Consider the following 27,038-nt stretch of genomic DNA (forward strand, 5'->3'; position numbering starts at 1 on the left):
GATGAAGATTTACCGAGAAGTAAATGCCTCTGCCACGTTTTTTCCCCACAGAGCACAACTGGCAGGTTTATATTTGGGTAGACTTATATTTACTGCTCACAGAGCTAACCTCGTCTATGGGATATTCTGAGAAGGAATTTTATCCCTCCTTGCCCATGGTCCTGAAAAGAAACATCCTGGCCACCAGACTCAAGAATTTTCTAGAATGGGGCTCTTTCAATTACTTTTTTTGTATGATATAAATTAAATACAGTCTAGGGGAGAAAACAAGAGCATCACTCTGACCTAAGGATGGAGCACACATTAGACAGGAGGGAGAGACAGGTTCCTGCTCCTGACCAGACCCCTTTCCAGACTAGAGCCACACTAACTCTGCCATGCTCAGCCTTCAGCTGAGCATGGAGATGCAGCATATAAAGAAGTCTTTGAAAATGTTCCTTCAAAGTCTTTGCAATTTCTTGCTGCACTGAATCAGAATATCGCCTAATGGACCTGAAGGGTGAATTTCCTCTTCTCTCTGCTGATATAGGTGCACAAAGCTTTACATTAAGCTTAAGCAACTTGGAAGAAGTACAGTTCTAAAGAGATTTGCTCCCCCTGCTTTCTCAGCGTTCATTGTTCAAAGGTGATTCCTACGTCCTTTGATAACACTATACCCAAGCCTTTTTCTTGGTTTGAAACTGAACTAAACATTTACCATACAGACATTTTTAGTTGGATCATAAATCCGAACTCTTCAACAAAGCCATCTATTTCATGATTAATAGTGTATTGGATACAGAAATAAAGGTTTTTAAAACACAATCTGTTGGAGCAGGATGAAAATGAAATTCTCGTTTGGTTTTAAATCCTTAAGCTACAATAGCTGTAGTAGACCTTCAAAAGTTACAGGGAGAGCCCTACATTTTTCTCCTTGAAATTTTGCAGGTAATGTTTGAGGTGTTCTACCCCCCTCATTTTAGGGAGCAAAATTTTTGCATATGGAATGGACTGAATTGATGCATAAATGGCTTTCTTCCTCGAAAACAACTGAAAAACATCAGACTGATAGTGTGATGCTACTCTGGTATACTATATAAACTGGTAACTGAAAACTACGTAAAAGTATATAAAACTGATAACTGAACTCTCTGGAGAAGAGTCCTATTTCAAGAGCTCTATTGCTAACTACTTTTTTGCCTTCTCAGTTACTTCATCAATTCTACTAGCCATTGTGAGACACAAAGGGATAGTCATGAAAAACATAAGAGGTAATGGAGGTGGAGATAGAACTTTAAGAAAAGTGATGGATCAATGCTTTGACCATATGAAAGAGTTCAATAGTCCAAATTAGAGCCACTATTTCCATTTTTGATAAACAAGTACCTCAAAAATCTGTATGCAACTTGTGGAAAACTTTGGGGTTGGTGAGGGAAAAAAAAAATCATTCTTCCCTCTGCTGCTTTCTACTTGCAAGACCAAAAAGAAAGTTCTGCTTAAAGAGATAGGAGAGCAAACTATGCCACTCTTGAAACTGATCCTCATGGTTTAATGTGGATGCTTACTTTAGTGTACTTTAAAAAAAAAAAAAAAAGGAAAAAAAAAAATCTAAACCCAGGGCTTCCTGAATACTTCAACTCAAAGTTTGCTCTTTGTTTGTATTGAGCTTTGGATCAATTACAAAATATGATGGGTCTGTGGGATGTTCCATTAAAATGCACTAGCTACTGCATATGAATTTAAGATACTATATAAGGAGTTAAACTACACATAGGCAACATTTTCTGAGGCAACCATGGCCTTAACCACCTCTGTTTCAGTTTTCCTCTTGGCCTGAAAAAAAAGCAGCAGTATGCAATATAGCCATGGTGCAGACAGCCTGGATGGATATTAGTAACATCACTGGAAGGCCATTTTCATTCAAAGGAAATGTTTGCATGGTGCTACAGTTTTTCTAGTAGGAGAAAATAGCCGTTTTTATAAACTGGCTGTGCTATATTTACTTCTTACAGATGGATTAGTTTCTTAAAGCACTAATATTCTCCTCTTCCCATTGCACTGACATGTTATGCCTGAAATTCTTCTTGGAAGTAAGAACTTCAGGATAGATCCAGTAACCTGGCATCTGAAAGGTTGGTGCTATAATGTCTAACACTTGTGATGCCTAACCCTAAAATTACCTTCAGCATGGGCTGAAGGAAAGGGTAAGTCTCAAAACATTTTCCCCAAGCACTTTGCTCAGAATTTCAAGGTGACGCCTGCATCCCCTCAGGATCTGATATGGAGAGCTTTCCCCTTCCTTTCAGATGAAAGGCGCCCATAGTCAAAGAACAGATCAGAGCTTATTCTTAAAAGCAGAGAAAGATTGTGTTCTCTACCCTCAAGCAGAGGGAATGACTGAACTTGGATCACCCACATCCTAAAGGAATCTTTTTAATGCTACTGCATGGAAAACATGGAGAGAAGAGGGAAAAGAAAGGGCTCACCCTCTCCAAACAGACTTTAAAGATGGACACATCTTATTTGGGCCGTGGAATGAATCAAGGCCATGCAGTAAAGGGAACTTCTATCTTCAAGATCTCTAGTGCAGAAGACAGAAGAGGTCTCTTGTTTTAGGAAAATACGTATCATACCAGAGGACTGGATTTTTTCCTGTGTTTCTACTTGAAGAGAGTATCAGATGCTAAACAAGGCAGATAAAAGAAAGATCCTAGTTTAAGGTTGTCAGAATCTATTTATTTGACCCTTATTTTCTAGGTGCTTACTGTTGGGGCTGATTTGCAAAATGAGCTGTAATCTTAATTTGTGAAATGCCACATAATACGAGGATAATAATACTCTTTCTACTAGGAGAATGATGCTCAGATTGCAAACTCCTTAGACTGAACCCACAGCATTAATGGAATGACCTTCTTCCTACCACATCCTCCCCTCTGTTACAGCAGAGGAATACCACTGCCACACCTCCCTGTGGCACCACAAAAGAGTAACCAATTCTAGTGAATCATTCCAGATACATTAGTGACTAATGCTATCAAGAATCCCATGAAGAAATTAATATTTGTCTCCAGAGCATGATTGGAACAGTTTGCAGTAAATAAGGCCAACAACAAAGAAAAGATAAAACATTCAAAACTGAGCACAGCACAGAACACAGCAAATGAGACAGGAGCCCAATGGCAAACATATCATCCTGTAAATGGAAGCACGGTTTACAGAAAGCAAACATAAAATAATTCAAGGTGTATGGGCAAAGTTAATTCTGGCATTTCCTTGTTTCGCGAGTGTGTGACTACACAACTTGAACAATAAAGTTAAAAAACAAAAGTAGCACATGGCACATTCTTAAAGTTTAATCTAGCAATGTATTGAGAGAAAAAGTTTTAAGAAACATGAGTAGCTGTAAGAAAGCCATAGTTTAACCAGGAGACGAAGGCTGGCCTGCCATGAGAGCAGATAATAGGGAATCAGAGTTGAAGCTCCGGCTCTGTTTGCTGTGCAATCTTAGTTCATTTCCCACTCTATAAAATAGGGATAACAATATTTCCTAGGTATGAATGGAAAGGAATTAATTCTTATTTCTTGGCACATGAAGTGTGGCAATGAAAGGCTCCACAGAAAAAAAAAAAAAATACAAAATTTAAATAAGTCTTAATTATCATGTCATTAATACTACTACAATTTGTCCTACACTTCCTATTATCTCACCTCCTTCATGCTTCATGGAAATTCTGTGACTATCAAAATTCAATGCAGTACATTAAAACATGAGGCTGAAAAAAGCATGCCAGGGAAGGAAACATCCTCTGCACAGGACTGAAGTTAACAATCAGTTAGAATTTACTATGCTACCAAAATAAATTGAATGAGTAACAACTTAATATATGCACTCACCTTAAATACATACTGGTGAGAGCAGACTTCAGTGCTACCCAGTGATTTTGGCATACAACAGGAAAAAAAGCAACCTTCTACTTGAACCATGCATGCCTCTACTGGCTAAACTGTTTGACTCCTATTTCTGATTAGGATTGATAAACTAAATTCAGTTGATTAATGTGTTGATTTATTTCATCTAGAGGGGAAAAAAAAAGGGGGGGGGGGGAGAGGGGGAAGGAGGTCCCCTTGTTAAGCCAGAACTTTTCATTAGAAAAACTAGATGCTTCATTTAAATTTCAATGGGAAGTTCATTCAAAAATGAAATGTGACATTTTGTTTCAGGTTGAGAAGATATTTCACGCAGCTTGACTTTGGCTGGTTTGTCTGCTACTTTTAATTTCACTAAGAAGAATAGATTTCTTTTTAGTTTGATTCCAAAATTACTTTTTTGATTTTCAGAGTTTGAGTTTGAATTGAAAGATCAGTAATTCTGAGTTCTAGTGCTAGCAAGGCTTCATCTCTTTTCCAGCCTGTTAACCTAGTGACTGCGGTTTTCCCACAGTATTTTGCTAGCTTTTTACAATTTTTCACCTAATGTTTCATCAAAAAAAAAAAGAAGTTACTCCTTAATCCAGTCCACTCCCATTTTCCTTTCCTAAAATGAAAAAAAAAAAAAAACAACTTATTTTTAAGCAGAGTTTGCCTCTCTGGAAAATTATTCTTAGTACCTGTCAAGATATAATGAACTATCACTGTAATGAAAACGAACTGGTAAGACTCTGGTCGTTAAAATACTCAGAAATAAAGTGAGTGTTTATACCCTCAAAATGGACCAGAAATGCCAAATAAGAAGGTCTGCCAACAAAGAAGAAACCCCATATCTATCTCTGCTGCACTCCTCCTCATTTAACAGTTAGCACTGCAGTATCCTAATATCCACTTATTTCATAGCTGATAACTTATTCAAACCTTTACCTGGCCAAGAGGCACTGATATATCTGACCAGACTATTTAAAAGTTGCCATTTCAACCAATGTTTTCCAACCTCTACACTCAAGATGATACATATTGATTGTGATGCAAGCTATTAATGATCAGATTAATGGACATAAAAACCTCTTCCAAAGCATATGCTAGTTCTTTCCACATCTGTCTTCCTTTCTAAAGTTAGCAGGGCTATTTAAAAAAAAAAAAATTCCATGAGCACCTGTAGAGCTCCTTTTATTTCTTACTTAATATGAACTGACCAGTAAACTGGCCAAATAACTAGGAAAGACCTGCACCAGGAAGGAGGAAAAGACCTAGCTGTTTCCTCTCACTGAACTATATTACATAAAACACATATAGCATTATGTTTCTTTAAAGTTCCTTTTAGCACCTTAGGCATCCCAAATATACTTATTTTCTGAGAATTTTGATGCTTGCTGTGAGTTTGCCATTTAACAGATTAATAACAGACCAATAAGGAGCAATCCACACAGTCACTGAGGTGGTCATTTCTTGAAAAGAACAGATTCAGCAAGAAACGACTTGATCACTATCATATTTAAAGAAAGCACCCCACTCCTGCTGGCCTTCCTATGTCCCCTCACAACCACCAAAAAACATATGCTGCATCATCAACCACCTTGCAGAGAACCTAGATTAAATTTACTGTAGGTGTGCCCCTTACAAGGGGTGTTAATGAGGAGCAGACGAGCAGGAACAGGACAGCCAAGGAGGGGTGTGTAACTGAAGACAGGCAAGAGAAATTGCCAAGCACAGTCTGAACCTGTTTTCCTGTTGCAGTAAATTGGCTTGTTTGAGAACTGCCAAATAAGAGCTAATGAGATCAGATCTCTTCACGCGCAGGTTGAAAGTGGGTATGGCTAACTCACCAGTGCTCAGCCGGAGTGAGCACCCTCCATTCTAGAGAGGGCAAAATACCTATTTTAGTAGATCAAAGCAGACTTAGGAAGGCAGGAAACTTCAGCAATGAAAAGCAGGATTGAATGTTTTTTCTCTGCTTTAAATTCCTCATTAGGTTGTGAAAGGTGAAATAACATCATGCTCCAAAGGAATCAGGTTCGCATGGTGAGATAATAAAAAGTTTATTTTCCAGTTTATTTCAAGACAAGCCTAAATTGCAGAAGAATTCTTCTTTTTTCCCTTAAACATCAAGACAATGCTGTTTCTTATAAATCTTTCCCAAAAGGCAGCTGTGCAGAAGGGATTCAGGGGAAAAAGCTGACAACTGCAGTTTTTTTAACTTGACAAGCTACATTTAGTTTATCAAATTTACCTACAGCAGAAAGAGAAATGGCAATAAAACAATATAATTGGCTTCACAGCACAGCATGCATTCCCCTCAAGATGGACCTGCTCTAGAAATGTCTGGGCTATGCAGTTAAATAGGCTGCTGTTTTTAAGACCGCTGGAGTATTAAACTTTTTGATATAAATATGACAGCACAACTTGTATCTTTCTGCAACTACTGCTCCCTGTAACTCTCATTTTTAGTGCTTATTTCACTTGTAATAAAATACGCAGTCCTCATTTGTTTGCACTCAATCCCTGAAAAGCCTGCTGCTGTATTCACACCACAGAGGAGTATCACTTAGCCTGGCTGCAACCTCTCAACACACTTTAACAAATGTGGCAATGGTTTTGGGAGTTCTAGTTTTTCCTGCTGTAGCATCTTAAAGTCATCCCCACGTCTGTAATGTAGTGTCATAAAAAATGACATAGTGAGGTTTCTGTCAGTCTTTAATGACTCTATGCAAAACAAGCTTGGTTTACATGCTGTTTTATTTCTTTTCAATCCTACATTACCCAGCTTGTGCTCTGGAACATGCTGGGTATCCTCTTTCCCACAAACCCTCACAGCAAGAAGGGATTTGCAGGCCGAATTCTGCCCTCCGTGGAATATTCGTCATCTCTTTTGTTGCACAGATACTCATACAAGGGGAACCAATTAACTTGCAATCATTAAATCTGTAGGTAATGCACACAAGGGAGTAATAGCTGGCTGACTTTCTCCTTGCTACATTAGCTCTGAAAGGTTAAAAGGAGCAAAATGCAATCTGCATATCTTTATTTTCATTGAGGCCACCTGTGAGTGCATGGAACATACAGAAGTCCAGATATATTGAGTGAGATAGTGTCTTAGGGAAGGGGTTTTGGCTGCTTTTTTTGTTTGATTGTATGGGGGGGGGGTTAGGCATTACGGTATTCGTGTTTCATGCTTTGGGCTGAACATGGAAGTCAACAGTTCACATCAAGAAATATTCAATTTTCTGCTTAAAAGTGGGAACAGTTTGCTCATTTTACACTGTTCTCTTTTTAAAGTGAATCTCCTGTTTCTAAATGGGGAGAAGGGCTGTACCTCTAGCAATTAACCTATTCTGCACGCTGCTCTGTGGTTTAATACAGTGGATAGCATAAACAAGTTCTTCACGCATGCAACCGAGACACACTGTCTCAAAGTGCTCAGGAACATAATACAATCTCCTTTTATTGCTTTATTCTTCCCAGTCATATAACAACAATTAAAAGGAAATGGTGGCACAAATTCATTTAGCTAACTGCTTTAAGTCAGACCTAAGGCGTCCATCCATCCTATTTAAATTTGGTTCAGTAATGACTTTTTCCTAAAAGAGAGCAGGGGCCATGCCAAAGAAATGATACCATCAAGAAAGCAGAAAAACATAAGGACCTTGTGCCAGAACAGAGGGACAGGAAGTCTCAGAGGCAGTCCTACAGGTGGGAAAGATTCCAGCATCCTCTGTGGAAATGACCTAAAGTTTTGCCAGAAAGGGGCTTGACACCTGCCAGCCCATGCAATGAGCTGTGAAATCTGTGTGGGATCTTCCTTCCTGCACTACTCAGTTGCAGTATGCTAGGTCTAAAATTACTATTTTTTAATGGAACTTTAATCCATTTGCCACATTGTAACAATTATAGCAGGTGTTATGCAAAACACCAAACTATACTGAGAAAATCATGTTTCAGCAAGCATCTTAGTCTAACCCTTAGCATCTTGCAGCAAGATTCTGAAGCAGAAAAAGGTATTTCATAGTTTGTCACACATCCACCTTCTTGTTTGTTTGTCTGTTTGTTTGTTTGCTTTTATCTTTCCTGGTCACTGCTAGGAACAATCATTTGGGTCACTTGGCTAGACAGATCAGCTTGCTGGACAACTCTAAAACAAAAGCAGCCCTCTGTATATCCTATGCAGTAGCTCTCCATGTCAGAGCAAATAGCTGTAGCTAGATAAGGTCATGCCCTGGAAATGGAAATCAAGTGAGCAAGCTGAATGGACTGCGCATAAACTAGAAAATGCAAATACCCATTTTTGCAAGGGAAAAAACAAGAGGGTAGCTAAAATGGGCCTGAGTTAACAAAGACATGCTCATAGCAGAAAGACAATAAATTTGGATTTTGGAGAAATAGATCTTGACATTCATAATAAAGATACACTAAGTAGCAAAAACCAGTATCAACTGTGTAGCATAATAAGTATACCATGAATAGCAAAAAAACAGCAGAGTTAAGTCAAGGGAAGGCTCAGCCATGAGGGGTCTCTGCATACACTATACATGAGTATCTACCATGCTTATGGAAATTTTGTCTTGCTTTCCACATTTGCCAAGGAAGGAACCTCAGTTCAACAGTCTGCACTTTCTGTGAGTGTCTTATTATGAGCCTTGGTTGCAATTTCCCAAGCTGATGAAAAGAGAACAATGCAGCAGGGAAAACTGGGGCCTCAGACAGAAGGTAGTCAACACAAAGACACTAAAAAAAGCTGAAATAAAGCAAAGGAGTTCATGGTAAAAGTCAACTCCAGCCTTGTTCGTGCTTCCCAAAGTCAAAAAACTTCACCTTCTCCCTCCTCTCTGCTTTAGTAAATTCTTCCAGATATCCTGGCAAATAAATTCTATGGAGAGAGAAAAGGAAAGAGGGACAGAGCTGCCTAAAAGCTTTGCTTCTTGCTTCCTCTACTGACTAGTTGCCAGGTGCAGAAACATATCCCCATATGGGTGGAGGTACGGGTGGAAGTCTGTGCCTCTTTTTTTATACCAGCCTAGCATCAACACTTCTCAAATTAGTGACCCAGAAAATGCAACAGTCTGGATTGTGAGAATCCCATCCAAACTGGATTAGATAAGAGGGGCAAATACAAACATACAGACCAGGCAACGGTGAGAATACCAGCAATACATTGCTTTCCTTGGGGATATGCAAAAGGGAAGATTAATTACAGCTCCTCTGCTCTTGAGGGATGATCAGACAAGAGAGAGGAAAAAAAAAAAAAACAGCAAAAGTGTTTTCATTCTCCAGAAGGTCTTTGTTGCAATTTTTTTCCATCTTTGTAAAACATTACACCATAAAATAAAGACAATAGCAGCAAAACTTATTTAGATGGTACAAGCACATTCTGCTCTGTACCCTGGTAATCACATTTACAAAATTGTCCCTTTTCTGAAAATGACTTTCTAAAGCACCATAAAATCATGTGTGAGAGGGAACACATAGACACAAGAGAGTAGATATAACATCTTTGCAAGTGGATTTAATGATCACTTAGACTATAATTTGAAGTTGGTCAGGAAAAAAAATAGATCCACATCCCACCAAAATGTTTTCCCAAATCTAAGAAAGTCTTTTTCTTTTTATGCAGGGCTGAAAATGCCTAACCCAGGTTTCTCAGCCCAGTCCAGGAGGTCCAGATCAAATTTTGTTAGAATTTAGAAAAAGTCTAAAACCATGTCTAAATCTTAAGTTGCGCCCATATCTCGGCATGAATTCAAATTGGAACATTGACCTGAATAAATTCAAATTGTGGGGAAATTGTGATCCAGATACAAATCCTGCCTGTTTCTTATTATAGATACTACATGGCTCTGGGACCTGGGAAACTGCTAAATGGCAGGATGGAGGCTGGCATGTTTGGTTAACATTTCACAATAAGCACTGTAAGCTTTCCTCTTTAAGCATACAGCTCTCACATGGAAAGAAGAGTGTGTGGGTGGAATATATTTGAGAGACAAAAATATTCTCTCCTACATGCCAAATTATCACCTGCTTGTAATTTACTCTTGTGGATTTCAGCCAAAAAACCCAAATCCCATTCACCTCAAAGGGACACCTGCTAGAGAGATGTCCGTTTTCCACAAAATAAGCAGCATTGGTATTTTCCATTGATGAGACTAGGCTGAGATGTGACTTGTATACAGATATGAGGGAAAACAGAAATTCAAATCAGCCTGCATAGCGTGAGGGACATCACCATTAAATCTGTCTACAAGAACTGATTACATGTGCAGTGGGAAGGGCAGGCACATGCATGTGCTCGCGCAGAGCCTTTTTTACAACCAGTTTGTGAGCACTCATCAGTGCTGAGGATGAGACCTGCCTTTACAGTGACCTACTCAACCCAGCGTGATCCAGCTCACAGAGTATGCCTTGACTACATTAGGATAATTCCAAATTACCTTTTGCAACTGTTTCTTGAGCGTGTTTGATTCCAACAGCATGAGTCGATATAGTCTAACATGGTTATGTACTTCAATTGCATTGGAAGGAAAAAATATTATGGTCCAGATCAGAAATGGTATTAAGGAGGCTAACTGCTACTGATAGCAAAGGAGATGAGGACCTCAGGAAGAATTAGGTATCTACATAAATATTCAGATCTGCATTTATGTGGTGATATACTTCAGGCAGCTAGCTTCATATATTAATCTTCAAGGCTATATTTAAGTTTTAAAGAATTGTGTTGATTTACATTTGTGTCTCCACTATTTTATTGCCTAGGGAGCTGTTTCTGAAACTAGGATTACTTGTATTTAGTATTGATATAATGTGTGTTTGTAAGGGTGAATATGCCATTCACTTTAGAAATGAGTTAAAAAAGCAAGTCTTTTCTATAAAAAGCTTAGAAATAACAAGTTAGCTCCACTTCACTGCCCTAACTTTGGTGGAGGCAGACTGGACCTTAGATTAGACATAGCATAGCTCAGAATAAGCAGATGTATAGGAAGGACTGAAGCAGTTGCCAGTTACCTTTTAAATTCCTATCTGCTTAGTAGTAGACTTTTTGTTCTAGGTTAATATACAACATCACAAAAAGCCTCATCTTTGACTCTTATTTATTTTTAGTGGATGACGGGAAAAGTGAGACTTTCAGACATCATGCTACCTGACAACATAAATAAGCCCCTGAGAAAACCAAAGCTGGCAAACAAGTACACAGCCCGAGTACAGCACAAACACAAATTCTTCAGAGAAATGCAGGTTTCTGGAGGACAAAATTTTTAACACCCTGAACTCACAGACATTCTTTCAATTTCATTTATCTTGGGTTACAGAGAAATTTTTTTTTAAGAAAATCTCTGGCATAGCCCATTAAAGGCCTTGGAAGAAGCAGACTTGCAGAAGTACTAGAAACATCATAAAGCCAGACTGCAAAAGCTCAGATGCCTTATCATTTCACAACAACAACCGAAATGGGATTTCATGGATATAAATCACTGCTTTTTATTTACTATTATTTCTAATAACGTATTTATTAGAAATAATGTTCCCTGTTAAAGGATAAATGAAATTCACAGACTTTCACACGGATGAAGTTACAGACCTTTTCAAAAACACTCAGGCAAAATCTGCACAAGCTCAGTGACGGTTAATGGTCCAGCAGGCTCTCCAAAGGAGCATGCCAGAATTCTCTCCCGCACAAGACAGAGCGGAGAGTGGGGCTGCAGTGCTGAGATCTGTAGGAAAACAACCAGCTGAGTCATCCTTTATACGTGAGGGCTACAGCTAAAGAAAATTCATGTTTCCTTTCTTCTTTCAGGTCCCAATTCCCACGTCAAGTCGTGTTGTGCTCAGTGCAGGATCTGAGAGTCAAAGTCAGTAAGTCACCCTTTTGCTTGACTTTATTTTCAGGCCACTGTGAAGGGGTGTAATTAAGAGCAAGGAGTTTTGGATACAGTTCAGACCAGCTTTTGCTAAAACTTACAATAATGGTGAACAGCCTCACTAGAAATAACATCATGAGTATTTTATAAGTGTTACTAAATGCCAAAGTATGTGAACTTTAGCCTCACTTGAAGTTTGAACTGAGATTCTCTCCCAGGCTGCTACATACAGCTAAAACCAAGGGATGGCATTTAGAAGGGAAGAGGCAATTTAGGACATTAAAATGTAAGGTTAGTTTTCAGACATTTCTATCTGGCCTCCTGCGCAATGCATCATTTGCACTTCCCATACTATAACAAAAAAAAAATGTATATTGAGGTATTTAATAGGCAATCATATAGGAGAAAACACGTACTCTGATACCAGACTGGCAGCTTTCTCAGTAGGTTCCACAGACATAGAATTGTTGGGGGGGGGATGAAAGAGAGCATTTTGCTTTCATGTTAAAGGTCATAAAATGCTCTGTTCAGCATCTCACTGGGAGTTTATTCTTCATCACCCTTTGTCCTTGAAACAATCATGCCCTGAAATAGCAACTGCTGAAGACCCAGCCTGATAAAATGGCAGCCAAGGAATTCCACACGGTATGGCCAGGTGGCGACCAAAGCGAGACCCAGACACTATCAGCTAGAGTTTGAACAGGACACAGATTGACAACTCAGAAAGTTTAGAGACGCAAAAGACGCTGAGATTACATTGTTCATTTATCCCATCAGAGAGATCAGTTCTGAATTTGGCTGCCAAACATTGCCTTCTCAGGCAATAGCCATGTTGATGTGCTTGCCATGATTTCTCCCACTCATGCAGACAAGAGCACAGTCCTACAAGACAATGACTTGTGCTTTCCCTGATGCTAATCAGCAGAAATGCCCTGACTACCACTAACCCTTATTTTTCACATACAGGAAATTCATGTTACATATTCTTACAACTGTCTGTGTACCTGTGCAGGACTTTTCCATTACAGTCGAGCATTTCTTGTGAGAAGTGCTCAGACAAGAAGCAAATAAAGTTGCATAATGTTGTTTTTGGTGTTTAGTAACTGAGAAGAACTGTTACCACAATCTGTATGTACCGCATGCTTTCAGATTCAGATGAGTTGCTTTTGTGTGCCCTTATCCTTCACACAATCAAAGAAGGGGCAATACAGTGTAACTAGGCCACACATTAATTCCCAAAACCCAGATCTCAAGTCTGAGTATTTCTGAACCTATCTAGAATTTAAATGCAAAACTGAATTGTAGCAATAGTTCCTAACTTGCTAACAGGCCACAGTTAAATCTCAGATCTGAACAACATAAAACCTTATTAAATCTAAGTATGCTTTATCCACCCTGGGCCTACAGAGTTAGCACAGTATGATTCACTATATTTCTGAGTGAGACTTTACAAGATTTGCTCACATGTGGCACAGGAGACCACACTTCATCCCAGACCTACCCAAAAACAGGAACAATGGGAGGGCTAAAGGACTTCTATGCTCAAGTAGACCTGCTTCCCGCTGCCGTCTTCCTGGAGCTTGAGGAGGGTGGGATCTGAGGATAGCCACAAGCTGCCGCCTGCGTAATCGGGAAGTGGAGCACAAATCTGCACTGCATGGAAGCCTGCAGGAGCAGAGGCAGCTGTTGAGTCAGCTAAAATGTTTCCTGGGGACTAGGCTCACTGTCCTGCCCCAGTAAACTAAAGCCAGAATACAGTCCTATATCTTAAGAGACTCACTGGTAAACAAAGAGGAATTCAATTTCTGTTGGACCTTATTGAGTTAAAGCAATCCCAAATGACTTGAAATTTTTCAAACATTGTTTTTTCCTCCTTAATTTTCAGATAGCTTATTCGGATAACGAGATTAGAAAGATGATGTGATATTTCAAGTGAGGTGAATCAGTAAACAGAACATACTAAGAGCTGCTGTTGTCTTCTGCATTAGAGATATTTGGCTCACTCCTGCAAACTGTGCAGAGGCAAGTAGATATGCAAATATGTATATTCAAAATTGGTGTGTGCATCACCACGCGTGTATTCATGACCATGGTAATCATGTATTCAAGAGACCAGCTAGATTTTGAGTCGGCTCATTGCATAAGAAATCTCAGATAACAGCACAGGAAATGTGCCTTTTTCTATATGCAGTTATGGGCATGCAATTTCAAAGTCTATGTCTGTATGACCTGTGAGTGTGTGGATGTTTGACTGTCTTGTAAGACTCATTATATCTCTGCCATCTGTATCCATATTTACTTTACCTGCAAGTTTACTGTTTGAATTGCAGGGCTATTTAGGATTTTCTGAAGGTGCAAGGTAAGCATCACTGCTGCAATCATTTTTCCAGCATGCAAAATCTTCCATCTGCAATGGCAAACACAGTGGCTTACAGATTGAGGGCACCAAAATTTATGTTGTTTGCAAAACCCATTAATTATTTCACAGTCTTTTCTTTGAATATTTTCCATGAAGCCTAGGGATATTTGTGTTTCTTATATCCCTATGTCCATACATCACAAAAGATTTTTAAAAAATGCCCACAGTTTGGTTACATTTCACTTTAGTCCTGAAATGCACAGAGCTCATGTTTAGATTTTTTCAAGAAAAGAGAAAGCAAATGTCAAAAACAAAGGTAATACCTGAAAGGAAATAAAACAAATAATTAAAAATAGTTGTTTAAAAAGTTACAAAATATGACAGCATTAATGGCACTTAAAGCTATAAGCACTTAAAAGATTACCACCATATTTTTCTCAACTTCTTCTCCTAAATTTCTTTTTTTGTTTTTGAGACAATGACTGCAGCTCATGTTTAAACCCAAACCCAGCAAAAGGGGCATAGAGCCCTGAGATTCTATGGTTGCCCTGGCCCTCATTTGAACAGTCCATATGTTCTTATGTCTATTTTTAAAAATTTAGATTCAGCTACAGAGAACAGCAGTTTGCTGACATGCAAAAGCTATAGCTTTTCTTCTGTCTTCATAGATTTACGGCATTAAAATTGAAGTTCTTTCAGTGGTAGAAAGTATGAATCAGAAATTCTTTTAAAAAACAGTTGGCCAACTGTTTTATACACCTAGCCAAATATCATTAAATTAACGTTTCTCTTCTTTTAAACAACACAGCACGAAATGTTGCATTTTCTTCATATGCACTTTCTTGCAGTGAGTTTACACTGATTATTTCCTACAAGAGAAAAAAAATCCATTTGTTTCTTTTTTTTTAATTTTTTAACTGGTTATGATAAATACCCACAGAGTTGCTTTATTTTTTAATGAAAAGAGCAATCAGACCCTTAAATATGTCTGTGCTGATTTTTCAAACCAGCGTCTAGCTGGCAACTGTGTTCATGGATATTTTTTTGGAGTTTAGAAAGATAATGCATCTGATTCAAAAATGAAAAGAAAAAATCTAGCTTGGATCACGTGCCAAAACTTAAACTAAGCCTTACTGAAAGCTTATAGTTAGTTCCAATCATTTCTCCTCTTTTTAATCACCAGGGGAAGGCTTAATGTGTATATTCCATTAAAAAGATACAATCTTTTTCATTCCTTTGAAAGGTTCTTCTTGCATAGCTGCCTTTTGTCTAATAGTATGCGATGGTAGCAGCACTCTGGTGGTATTGCCATAGTTCAGTTGCTTCCTTTGTGTTTTACCCTGGTAGTCTTATACAGGCTGAAATTTCCATGTGCGTAGCTTTCTGTTGCCATTCTGCAGTGCTAGTTCCTGATTTGTTTTGGCAGAGCAAGCTTGAGTCTTTATGGCACAGTGAAATATTCTTCGATGCTATATAATTCAGACTGAATAAGGAGTCTGTATAAGGCACGTGTCTCAATATATATATATGTATATAAAAACACTAGCATTGTTTATTCAAGTCAGGCATTTTTTACATTTAACTTCTGTCTTCAAGTAATGCTTTGTTTTCATGTTCCCTTTCTTTGGTTTCTGTGGGGATCATTCCATTCTCCAGGTCTGAGTGCTGCTGGATGCAGTTGGTTAGGACTGCAGTGCTGGAAGAGTTCTCAGAATTACACATCTTCTCTGTCTCTTCTTCTTTTTTTTCTTCATCCAAGGAGTAGTTTCGGAAGGTCTCATAAATTTTACGCACGTCCTCGGGGATGGTCTTTTTGAGGTCTTTGTTTTTCCTTTTGGTCATCTTGGCAGATGATCCAAATTTGTTAATGATGTTATCCTCAGATGCCCCCTGCCCGTGCTTGTTGAGTTGATCTGACCCTTTAAGGCGCAGGTTGTTAGGCCTGTTGTTGATGCTTTCCTGAGATGAGGCCTTGAAGCGTCCTGTTTCCAAGGCAGTAAAGACAGAGCGCTTCTCTGGAGAGAGCATGTCCAAGGAGTGGGCCCTCTGGTCCAGGCCCAGGCGCCTACGCTCCATGCTGCGGATGGTAGCTGCCCTCTGAAGTTTGTCGTGGATCTCCACGCTGAGCCGCCTCCGTGTTTCTCTGAACTCAGCTGTCACATTTGCTTTCCACTCAGCTGCATGGGCTTTTATTTCTCCAACCTTTACAACAACAACAAAAAGAAACAAATAGAAAAGCAAAAGAGGAAAATGAAGTGACATTCTACATAGTAGCACAAGCACTTTCTTGTCTGGCATAGATTTGGAGATGAGTGCAAACTCAGACACTTCAGCAGCACACTAATTATACTCAGGCCAGCTCAAACCACACTGACTAGTGATTAGCTAATGGCTCATGTAGCATATGGATGGCTTGGCTGCCTTTTTCACCTTTTGCCACCCCACACCTTTTATAGCTGTGCTTATTATAAGATGGCAAGTTTTCATGCTAATCCCTCCCTGATTAAGAAAAGAATAAAATTCCTGATTTATAATCTCAGCAGTAGATAGTCGGGGGGTAAAAGTGATCTCATATAGTTATGCTAATAAGCTTCAGAACAGCACAACAACCAGTGTAGCCATACAGTAACCTGTTTTCACACAGTGCTCATGGCTGGAGCTCTTCAGTCCCATTGTAGGTTCTATACAGCGCCACAAAGCAATTAATGGCAGGAATATCTATCACATAATTTCAAATACTTCAAAAGGCTAGTGATCCATCCAGGCTGCAGTCTTTTCTCAGAAAGGGAGCAAATGTAGCTGTCTTTAATGGAAGTTTCTACTGTATAACTGTCCAAATACCACCTCCTCAAGCCAGCAACGAGCACACTGCTTCCCAAAGGAGGAGTTTTCAAAACACATCAGTATTCTGTGTGGGTGCCATGAACATGTCCTTAAATGTCTCACTATTCTGTTCTTTTTTACTCTTTTGCACCTGAGAAGAGAATAATGACTAAGAATAAAGCACTGACATGGCTGCTCTATAGAATAAATATTTCTTCTGAAAGGAGGAAAATAAAAGAAGATAAATTACCAAGCAATATCTCAGTCAACCCAGGTCTTTTCCAAAATTCAGCTAAGGGAGAGCAGATTCAGAGGTATGATCTCTGCGGCAGTTTACCAAGGTCAACGGCTTGCTCAGGCTGTTGTGGCCAGAATTCAGTTTCTGTAGCCAGTGGTTCACAAGGGAGTCATCTTTGGCCTGCTCATCTCAGGCCAGATGAGCAGGTTGCCACTTAGAACTGGATTAATTGCAAAAGCTAGCACCATATAGCCACCATGAGTGTTCAAGTTCCCACCTTTGGGTGCCATAGCCAAGCATTGTAGCTGTCCTGCTGCTGAACAGCTTGACAGCCGAATCTCTCTATGAAGCCCTCTTTATTGATGAAGATACACAGTGGATGCACTCGGCCTCAGGTAACTCAACTGACTTCATAAATGATAAACAGCATTACCCCTCTGCCAGACATGGCTATGCCTGCTCTTTGGCTAACCCTGCCAGGTTAGCTCTACTTAGAATTCAGGAGGAGATTGCATTAAAATTTGAAATTATGTTAAACTCCTCTATAATAGGCTTCAGCTCAGGACCCATGACTTTCATTTTCCGCTCTGATTTTGAGTGAAATATTAGGAACACTGTCCTCAAATCATGGAGAGCATGTTCTGAGTGAATTTACGCATGTTTTCCCTGATGAGATAGCATCAGTTTCTTCAATTTTTTATAACGTTACTCAAAAAGGAGATTGACTTCAAGCCCTTATTCAGAAGTACATACCCTGACATAGAGAAAATTCAGTATCAAAGCCTGATTTAAAGGCAGATGCTTGTTTCATAACGGACAGAGCCAACTAGTGTCCAAGAGTAAAGGACATGCTACAGAATAAACAGAATTTGTAGGCTCTATGTAGGGCTTAGCAAGAGTTGCTGCATTAGGTAGGAGGTCAAACTGAATAACAGTAGTATTTTTTTTCTGATCTTAAAAAAGCACGCATCCCAATACTTAAAGAGCAAACAGTTATCATTTTTATCACAATTTCGGTAAGTAGTTTCAGTGAAGGCTGGCTTCTTTTATTCCATAATTGCAATCCTACTGATGTGTTCTGTGTATGCAGTAGTACTGACGGAGGTGTAACAACATAGGGTTGTTTCAGTTGCTTTTTCTCCTCCCTTTGTGAAGAAGCTGAAGATCAGAGCTACGAGGATACCAAGGTAGTCAGTGGAGTGAACCAAAGGGAATATTTAGCATTGGTCAAACGGAAGAGCATCCTTCAATAGACAAGCAGGAAGCAGGAATTTAGAGCACTTAGAAAATGACAAACCACTAAGCAATTACTAGTCTTACCTCTTCTTTTGTCTTCTTAGACAGGACTCTTAACCAATCTCCAATCATACTCAGGACAGCAGCAAAATAGGCAAGGCCAACAAGGATCCAGAACCACACTAAGGGTTTATACCATTCCCGATAATGGATGTCAGCATTTCCTCCTGAAATAAGCATATACTTACGGTTAGAAGTCATGAGATGCCAAAATTATGACAGAATACCTGTGATTTTAAGAAATTCATGAAAATATTTATTTACTCTTGCCAACACCACTGAGGTTCTAATAAAAGATTAGAGGCTTTGCAGATGGCACGAATGCAATCTGTTCTTAAGTTAACACTCAGTAAAAATTATCTATTTTTCTGCTGCTTTATGACCTGTCAGAACACCCAGTAAACTTTTTTCTTTGTACTGCAGATGCTCCAAAACAAGTCTGAAATTCCTGCTTTGGTAGTACTTGTAACAGCATGAACACATTTCCAAGAAAAAAGTTTAATACAGATAGTCTTCCTTATTCTGAACTGCCTGCAGCCTGGTAGTTGAGACACTTTACAGTTCAACTCTCTCGGGTTATAGAGTTTCCAGATTTTTTGCTTTTAAATACAGCATTCAGAAACCTCTGTGGGGGGGACAGAGAAGTAACTTTGCTTTCCGAAATCACAGTATCTGACAGGAACCCACTCCTACCTCAGCTTTGATAATAAGAATATACTGCCTGCTTAGCTATCAGTTATAGGGATGCATTCCCTGATCAGTGGCTTGAGTAGGTATGGGTCAAACAAAGCTACAAATATCCTATATGATTTTTATGCAAGTCTTGGAAGGAGCTAGTTACACAGGTATGCAGGATATTTGGCAACTCCAGTGGACTATGAAGAGCCTAAAATAAGTTCAGTAACATCCAGGCTGTAACATACCACAGCAGAGAGGAGAATTTTCCAGAAGAAAGTAGCCACAACCCCACTTTTGAGACTCTCAGCCCTATCAGAGTGTGTTAGGTGGGTTAGAGGCAAAGAGGCTGCACTGCCCCTTATGCACAACCACATCCCTCAATGCAAAAACCACCCTTGGTGGTACGTGGGTAAATTTCTGCTCGAAGAGTAGGCCTATTTGGGGACTCAAGTAGAGGAATGCGTATTTCCTGAACTCCAGTCTGGGATAGACAAGAGCTAGACACCAACCTGTACCTGGTTATGGCCTGAAAGAGCTTTTAGGATTTTTTCCCCCCAATTAAAATCCCCGGGTGACACAGTTGAGAGTTTTCCCCTGAGCTTTTTGCAATCATCTGAGACATTCTTATGACTCTTTAAAATGAATTTTATCCCAACTGTGTATAAGTGTACTTACAGTGATTGAACACTCGCATGAAAGCTCAGGCATTCGAGTATTGGCAGGGACCCAAATACTGTTTTTGATGTTAATCTCTCCCCATACACGGTATGAATCATTCTCTTTTTCCGGTCTTCAAGAGTGTGAAACAATGGGAGGTGGGGCTGCTGTTGCTATGGCACAGTGAGGCTGTTGTGATCACACATGTCCCTGCAGAAGTTTGCTACAAAGCAGATTGCCTAGGTCTGTCTTATGGAGTAATCAGGCTACAGAGACGTTACGAGACCACTTTTTTCAGCCTATCAAATATTCTATTTTTTTTTCAGACTCCATCCACAACTGTATTTCCAACACTAGCATAAGAATGTTCCCAGTTTGGCAAGATATGGGCCATATTCTAGTTAAAATAAATCAGCATAGCTCCATTGATGCTGCTTAACTCAACATGATGTAGTATTAGCTCTCTGAAGTTGAAGGGCTAGAGATATGGAGAGATTAAAGTGACAGAAAATAAAAGTAACAGAAAATGTGTGTCAAAACCAGCAAGAAAACATATATCTCCTGGTGATCACTGGCCTGAAACTCTTAGTGTAAGAACCTTTGAACTTTTTTCATTTAAGATCTTCCATTTGATTTTTGAAAAATTCTGGTTTTAGTAGCCATCCAACTGTGGATTATATTCTCCTGATCATATTGGATGTAGAACACTTTAATTCATTTTCTATAATTATATTATTAAAGAAAATAATATTAAATTGTCATACGCGTAAGAAAAATATCGTGAACTATTTTTATTTCACACTATGCTATGATACCACAAAGCCAGAACACTAGTGAGCTTTTCTTCACTTTTAAGAGGTTAAAATAGGCCAAAGTCATACATTCAGTTCTGTATCTGAACGCTCATAAAACGTCACTTTTTCATATCTGGGGTTCTTTTTGTTCAGTGCCATTTTTTCTCAATAATTCATATCATATTTATCACAATGCTAATAAAAAGGAGGATGAGAGGCTTGCCTACAAGAAGACTTGTGTACAGCTCTTCAGTAAAGACAACTTCATATATCTTGTTGTTCCATTTGATTTTTTTAAAGTCATTCATATTTCACTAATGTTTTAGGAAAAAAAAAAGTGGCATAACGCAGCCACAGTACAGTAGTTGTAACACAGGCACCTTAATGCATTTATTATGACTACTAGTAGGAATGGGGAGTAGAGGTCGTGCACTAATGGGGAAAGAAATTTCACTTATTTTAACCACCTTTTCCTTACTAAAGATGCAGAGTGAAAAAAAATCTTCCCTTTTCTCTAAGCAACAATTCCGACTCCCTCTTTGGTAATTGATTAGGATGGATATTTGCAGTACCTGTTAGTACTGTATTAATCTTAAAGAGTACTGTCCTAGTGCTGAATTGCAACCCCATTCGTCTCTCCCCTCCCATATGTTTTCCTTAACAGGGCAGCTGCAGTGTCAAAATTTCTGCCCAGGAACAAAATCCAGCCTCTGAAATGCTGCAGCTCAGGCAAAAGAAGTTTTTTAGCAGCCAGCTACTGCATCAGACCAGACAGTTCTCCAGTCCTACAGCTCAGCCCTACTTCTGAAAAGCTTCACCCATTCATCATTTTGGCTGCTTGCTTCAGCAATCGGTCTCAGAATGAGACCTAATGGACTAATACAAGTCTTGAATTCAATAGGAAAGTCATTTGACTCGTGCATAATTCATTGCAGGATAAAGGATAATCAGGACTTCCAAGACTCCCATTATCTACGCTGCTGAAAGGCTGCACTCTGCAAGTGGCAAGCGGCACCTGGATCCTAAATTAGCCTGGAGTCCTGTGTGCTGTTGCACAGTAGCCTCAATACAAACATCTGGCATTGTTTTACTGGAATATATTTTGAAAAGCCTCATCTCTACACCTGAGAAGAAATTCTGAGAGCCAAGGCCTTCATGCACAGCACCTCGTCCCAAAGCTACTCACCTGCTACAAAATCACCAAAGCCAACGGTAGTCAGAGTGACAACCACAAAGTAGATGGACTCCAAGGCTGTCCATCCCTCGATGTGTTTGAAGATAACTGCAGGAATGGTCACAAAGACAATGCAGCCTGCCAGGATGAAGAGGATGGTAGAGATCACCCGGATCTTTGTTTGACTCACTTGTTTTTTCTAGAAAAAGGAAATAGCAAATGAAAGAAATACTTTGAGTGGATTATAGGAACTTTATCCTTGGTGAATGGCAGGCGAATCATGCTCGTGATATCTGAAGAGCTATTTCTGCTTCTACTTTTTGTAAGATTATTAAGTAGAATACTGCCCTCTCCATTACTGACAACCTCGCCCCAGGTAATAATGAACTTCTGGCCCCAAAGCAATGATGATTCCCAGTTTCCATTCACTAGGCAGAAACCTACCCAAAACACATCCTGGAACAGTTCTAAGTTTCAGAAAGGCTCCAGTATACAGCAGTTTGGCTCCAGCATATAAAATAAAGTGGACACTCATTCACACCTCCATACATATCTATACACCCATATTGCCTTGCCAGGCCCAAGCATCCATCCAGCAAGACAAGGCTAAAATGAAAATAAATTCAAAATTGTTTCTAGAAAACTGAGATTGCATTTACAAATAATCCATGCTTCTAGTTTTCCAGACTTTCCTTTTACTCAGGATTTCCAGCTATTACTCACAAATACAAAGGTTAAAACTCCCTTTCCAAAATAAATAGAGATAGCTATAGTATCAGTAGAAACAAAGGTTTTATGTCAAATACAAAATAACTTCAGATAAAATTACCTATGTAAACTCACAATAGAGAGCTCTTGAACTAAAAGTCCATGGGTGTTACTACCTGCTATAAGCTGAATACAGATATCAGCATTGTCACTGCAGTATTTCCACCGTAGGATGTTCTAGACCCTCACTTTATATGATGTGAACTTAGATTTTGTTTCTGGTAATATTGATTAACTCTGGATTAACTCTATTGACTCTGGCAGACATACGTCAGATTTTCATGCTGTAAATGAATTCAAAGTTCAGTGGAGTTTCACAGCAAACCTGGAAACTACTAGAAACCTTATTGTGGATTAATTACAGTGGCTGTGTAAATTCTGTACATTTATCCTGCAAAAGAAATGCAGAGGTCAATGCAGAAGTCACATATTTCCAAAGCAAGAATCTTCTTTAACCCAGAAATAAGAACTTATTTCAGATTAGGACATTTCCTAGGTATAAGTTAATGTTTCAGAAGTCATCTTTATAATATGCAGAAGGTATACTGCCTGAACCAGTTAAAAATCTAACCAGCTGGTGCGTACTACTGCAGCCCACTAAAGCAGGAGCATTTTGGGGGGAGGTGAAAGGTCAAACACTCATTAGGGACTTATCTACCCTGCGATGCTCTGCATGTAGAATCCAGGTAGTAGCATAAACATACCATATTTTAGAAGTAGTTTTATTTCTGAAACTATTTGAGACGTACCCTACACTTACTTTTTTTTCTTTTTGTTTGTGTGCATTGTTTTCTATGTCTGGCTAAACAAAAACAGTTAAATGGGATTAGAAATCTAATACTGTAAGCGACACTAATCAAATATAGGGCATGGAAAAAAATCACTGCTGAAGTACCAAGGAGATAAACACAAGAATACTGAAACCGACTACTTCTTATTCCCTCTTTTCCTGCGGAATCATTTTGAGCAGCTTTCTAAAATACTACAGGATGATCTAGCTTAAGAGTTACTTTTAAAGACACACATTCAAAATGGCAAGATTTCAGGCTTACTCTATGTGTAGTGGAGGGAAAGCAACTGTTCACCTGGATGCTATGTGGTATCTTAGATTGGCACACTTGCTTTTTGCCATGGAAGACCAGGATTTAACCAGATTGTTGTTTATTTACTAGTTTGGCCACGGTAACTTCATCACTTCTGCTAAAAGCTTCAGTTTTCCCGTGTTGTAAAAATGAAATGACAGACACCTACCTACAGTGGAAATTATGAGGCATATACACTGCTATAACATAGTGCTGGGAATCCTTGGACAAAAAGTGCTTTGGAGCTGCCAAGCGCTACTAGTGTAGCAAAGTTATGCATAATAATCCTTTTTCCAGTCCCCATATAGCAACATTAACATGCATTTCAATATGAGTCACGATAGTCTTGCCTCATGATAGAAGCAAGAGTGGAAGGAATAGTATACAAATCAGTACCAAATGTTCAGGACATTCACTTGTTTAAGAGTGATAAATTCAGTCAAAGATTTTTTTTTTAAGTAAAAAATGGTAACAATTTTGTACCTCAGTTACTCTCACAAAAGCAGAGCAGCTAATGTTTTTTTTTTTATTCTTCCGCTGGTACAAATTATTACAGAAGTCAGAAGGCAATGGTGGATCAGGCCAAGCATTTTTAGGGCAACTGAAAAGTGTGCAAAAGCAAGATATCAAAGCAGAATTACTAACTGGACAAAGACAGGTGAAATTCAGGATACAAGTGAAAAGGGTTTTTATAGGTGAAATGGTTTACAGTGAAAAGGTTTTTATATTGTGAACTAGACATTCATTCCGAAGACATTCACAATAATAAATGTTAGTAGGATATGCTATAACCTAAATGTCTTTATTTATGGAATATGTACATTACAGTAACTACATTAAAAAAAAGATGTTTTGCATTTTTTCTTGTTTATGGAGTTGTCATTGCTACTTCACTGCAGAGAACATCATTATGAGCTGCCCACATTTTCGGGAATAATGGAATGCAGTGTTTACATTCCAGTTTTGGAACAACTGCATCAAATTACACCAGACTAGCCTATGCCACTGCAGCGCTACACTGTACCAAGTCATTGTTAAAATAATATGGAAATATGTGTATACGTATATATTCATGAAAGGCTGAGAAATCTGAAAAGGTTCATATTTCTGAGCTTTGCCTTATGAAGTCTGAAAAATTAGGCTGGGAATTTCACATGAAGACAGAAAAATCATAGGTTCCCCAAAAGAACCTTATTTTTCTAAGGATAGTATTTTCATAGGAATAGCCATCTTATCACCTTTGATACTTCTGCTCTCCCTTTGCAAGACTGACACCCTACCTGACTCTTTGTATTCTTGGCTAACAGCTATCCGATTTTAACAGGAGGGAAAAGAGCAGTCGCACACAGCTTGGCCTAATATCTGTTAGATCAGGGCACTCCTCAGATACGTATGCTCTGATTACTCAAGGCTAGGCAAAGCCCAGGTCTCCCATGTTCTCTAACAACTAAGCTGTTATACAAAAGATGGTGACCTCCTGCAGACCAGGGTTAAATCAGGTATCTGTTCTGCGCAGCCTAAGCAAAAAGGGGTCAATCCCTTACTATTGGTTTCTTAATTCCAGTTTCTCGGAAGAACCTACCTAAATTCTTGAAGTAGGTATTTAATTCTAGGTACAAAATTGCACGACACTTTCCTTGAAGACTGTATTTAGTTTCTCCAGATTCAATGTGCAGGCTATTCTGGACCACAGCTTCAGGCACCTGCCTCTCCCCATGTACTATACAGGGAAATTTGGCCTTTATGTGATTTTTGTGAATCTCACTCACAGAGCTAATCAGTTCAATTTTCAGCCTCATGATACTGAGCATCACATTGTTGCTTTTAAAATTCAATCCTTATTGTATGAGAAATGTGTAGACTATCAACCCTTTGAAGCAGGAACCATGCTTTTGTTCTTCATTAAGACTATGCTTACCTCAACTTAAGAAATAAAACTTGCCTTTTAGAAACAGTAATGATATCAGTAAGTTAGACACGCCATAAATAATATTATTTAGTCTTTCCCTTCATGGTGTCAGTTTATTATCACAAGATCTAGAAGGAATTGCCTCTCCTACCTGGCCTTGCGTTACTGTCCAGGTCTCTGTATTAGTAATCCAAATAGACTCATCAACTATTGCAGTTCATTTCAGGGTAATAGGTCTGTCTGTTAAAGAAATTTGATGATATATCCTGTATCCCCACACTATGCAAAACTCAAACAACCTGGTGGAAACTGCTCTCCAGCAACATATTGGCTTTACCCAGCAGACAAGAATAGCATCGAGGATCCCAAACAGCGAAGAGTTTTTTTTTTAACAGTATTTTCAGTCTGGAGCTAAACAGTGAAAGGCAAATAGCTGAGCAATTGCAGAGGTTGTTCCGTGTGGTTTAAGTAAAATGAAAACACATTTAAAAGGGATGTTTTCTACTTCTTTTTTTAGTTTTGTTTTATCAACAAGTACTGCACTCCACATTTATGAAGCAGATAATTTTTGAGACGTTCATGAAATACAAATTAGCACCTGCTAATGAGAAAGGCTTCAATTTAAATCCAACTGGAGCTAATCTGAAAAAGATTGAAGGAGGACTCTAACAAGTAAAGAACGGAGAGCTTTCCATGATCTAAGAACCTATGAGGGTTTCCAGGTCATCTCCATTTACTAATGAAGGTGGTGATTTTACTGTTAATGTGGTTTAGGTAACATTACTGCATATGAGATCATCTTGTTAATTGAAACAACCTATTGTCAGCCTTCTCTACTAATGTCAGGAGTGGTGAACACAGCCATTCTCATGGAGAGATCCTTATCAATGGAATTTGTTTCCTATGCATCTTTACCATCAGTGACTGTGACCTTGCTTTTTGCTTGTTTTCTATCATGTCCACTCAGATCTTATCTGGTTTTGGTCTTATCTGGTAACTTCAGGAGCTAAAAAAAATCCCTTTACCTTCTTTTTTTTCTCTCTCTCCTCCTACAGATCACAAGCTGATGAACTGGCTTCTTTTACGGCTCTTGACCTATCAGAAGAATTAACTTAGTTACGATTTTTCTGATTTAACTGTTGAAAATAAAAAGACCAAATACAGTTCTTAAGCCCCCAGGCTACAGCCACAGGGATGACGCTTAGAAGTAATTTGTATTCCTTTGAAAAAGGGAGAAAACTTTTTCCAAGTAAAGACATCAAGCATGGAAACAAAAGATGCTACATTTACAGTCACTTTTCAGACTAAACTAATTGTTATATATATGGCAGAGCGTATGCTCATTCCAAGATTTTGTAGTGTCACCTTTCGTTTCACTGCAATTCCCTCAATCTACAGTACTGCTCAACCGAAAATAGCACTGGAACATTTGTTGCCTCTCAGTGAGCTCACAGGGTTCCTCTGTCTTCCAAAGGTTTTCTCATTCTTTTCTGAATTCCTGACA

General features: G+C 38.9%; 1 protein-coding gene across 2 annotated transcripts in view; it reads right to left on the bottom strand.

The window, feature by feature from the left end:
- Nucleotides 1-5,964: 5,964 nt before the first annotated feature.
- The window catches only part of KCNK10 (potassium two pore domain channel subfamily K member 10), an 82,537-nt gene continuing 61,463 nt past the window's right edge, over nucleotides 5,965-27,038 (bottom strand). For both annotated transcript variants that reach the window (XM_009689831.2, XM_068946737.1), the window contains exons 6-8: nucleotides 21,788-21,974; nucleotides 18,497-18,639; nucleotides 5,965-16,317 (exon numbers count right to left, since the gene is read on the bottom strand). In XM_009689831.2, the coding sequence (XP_009688126.2) occupies nucleotides 15,694-16,317; nucleotides 18,497-18,639; nucleotides 21,788-21,974 (954 nt within the window). In that variant the 3' untranslated portion in view covers nucleotides 5,965-15,693. The remainder of the gene's footprint in view (nucleotides 16,318-18,496; nucleotides 18,640-21,787; nucleotides 21,975-27,038) is intronic.

Source organism: Struthio camelus, chromosome 5, assembly GCF_040807025.1.
Source record: "Struthio camelus isolate bStrCam1 chromosome 5, bStrCam1.hap1, whole genome shotgun sequence".
NCBI classification, from domain to species: Eukaryota; Metazoa; Chordata; class Aves; order Struthioniformes; family Struthionidae; genus Struthio; species Struthio camelus.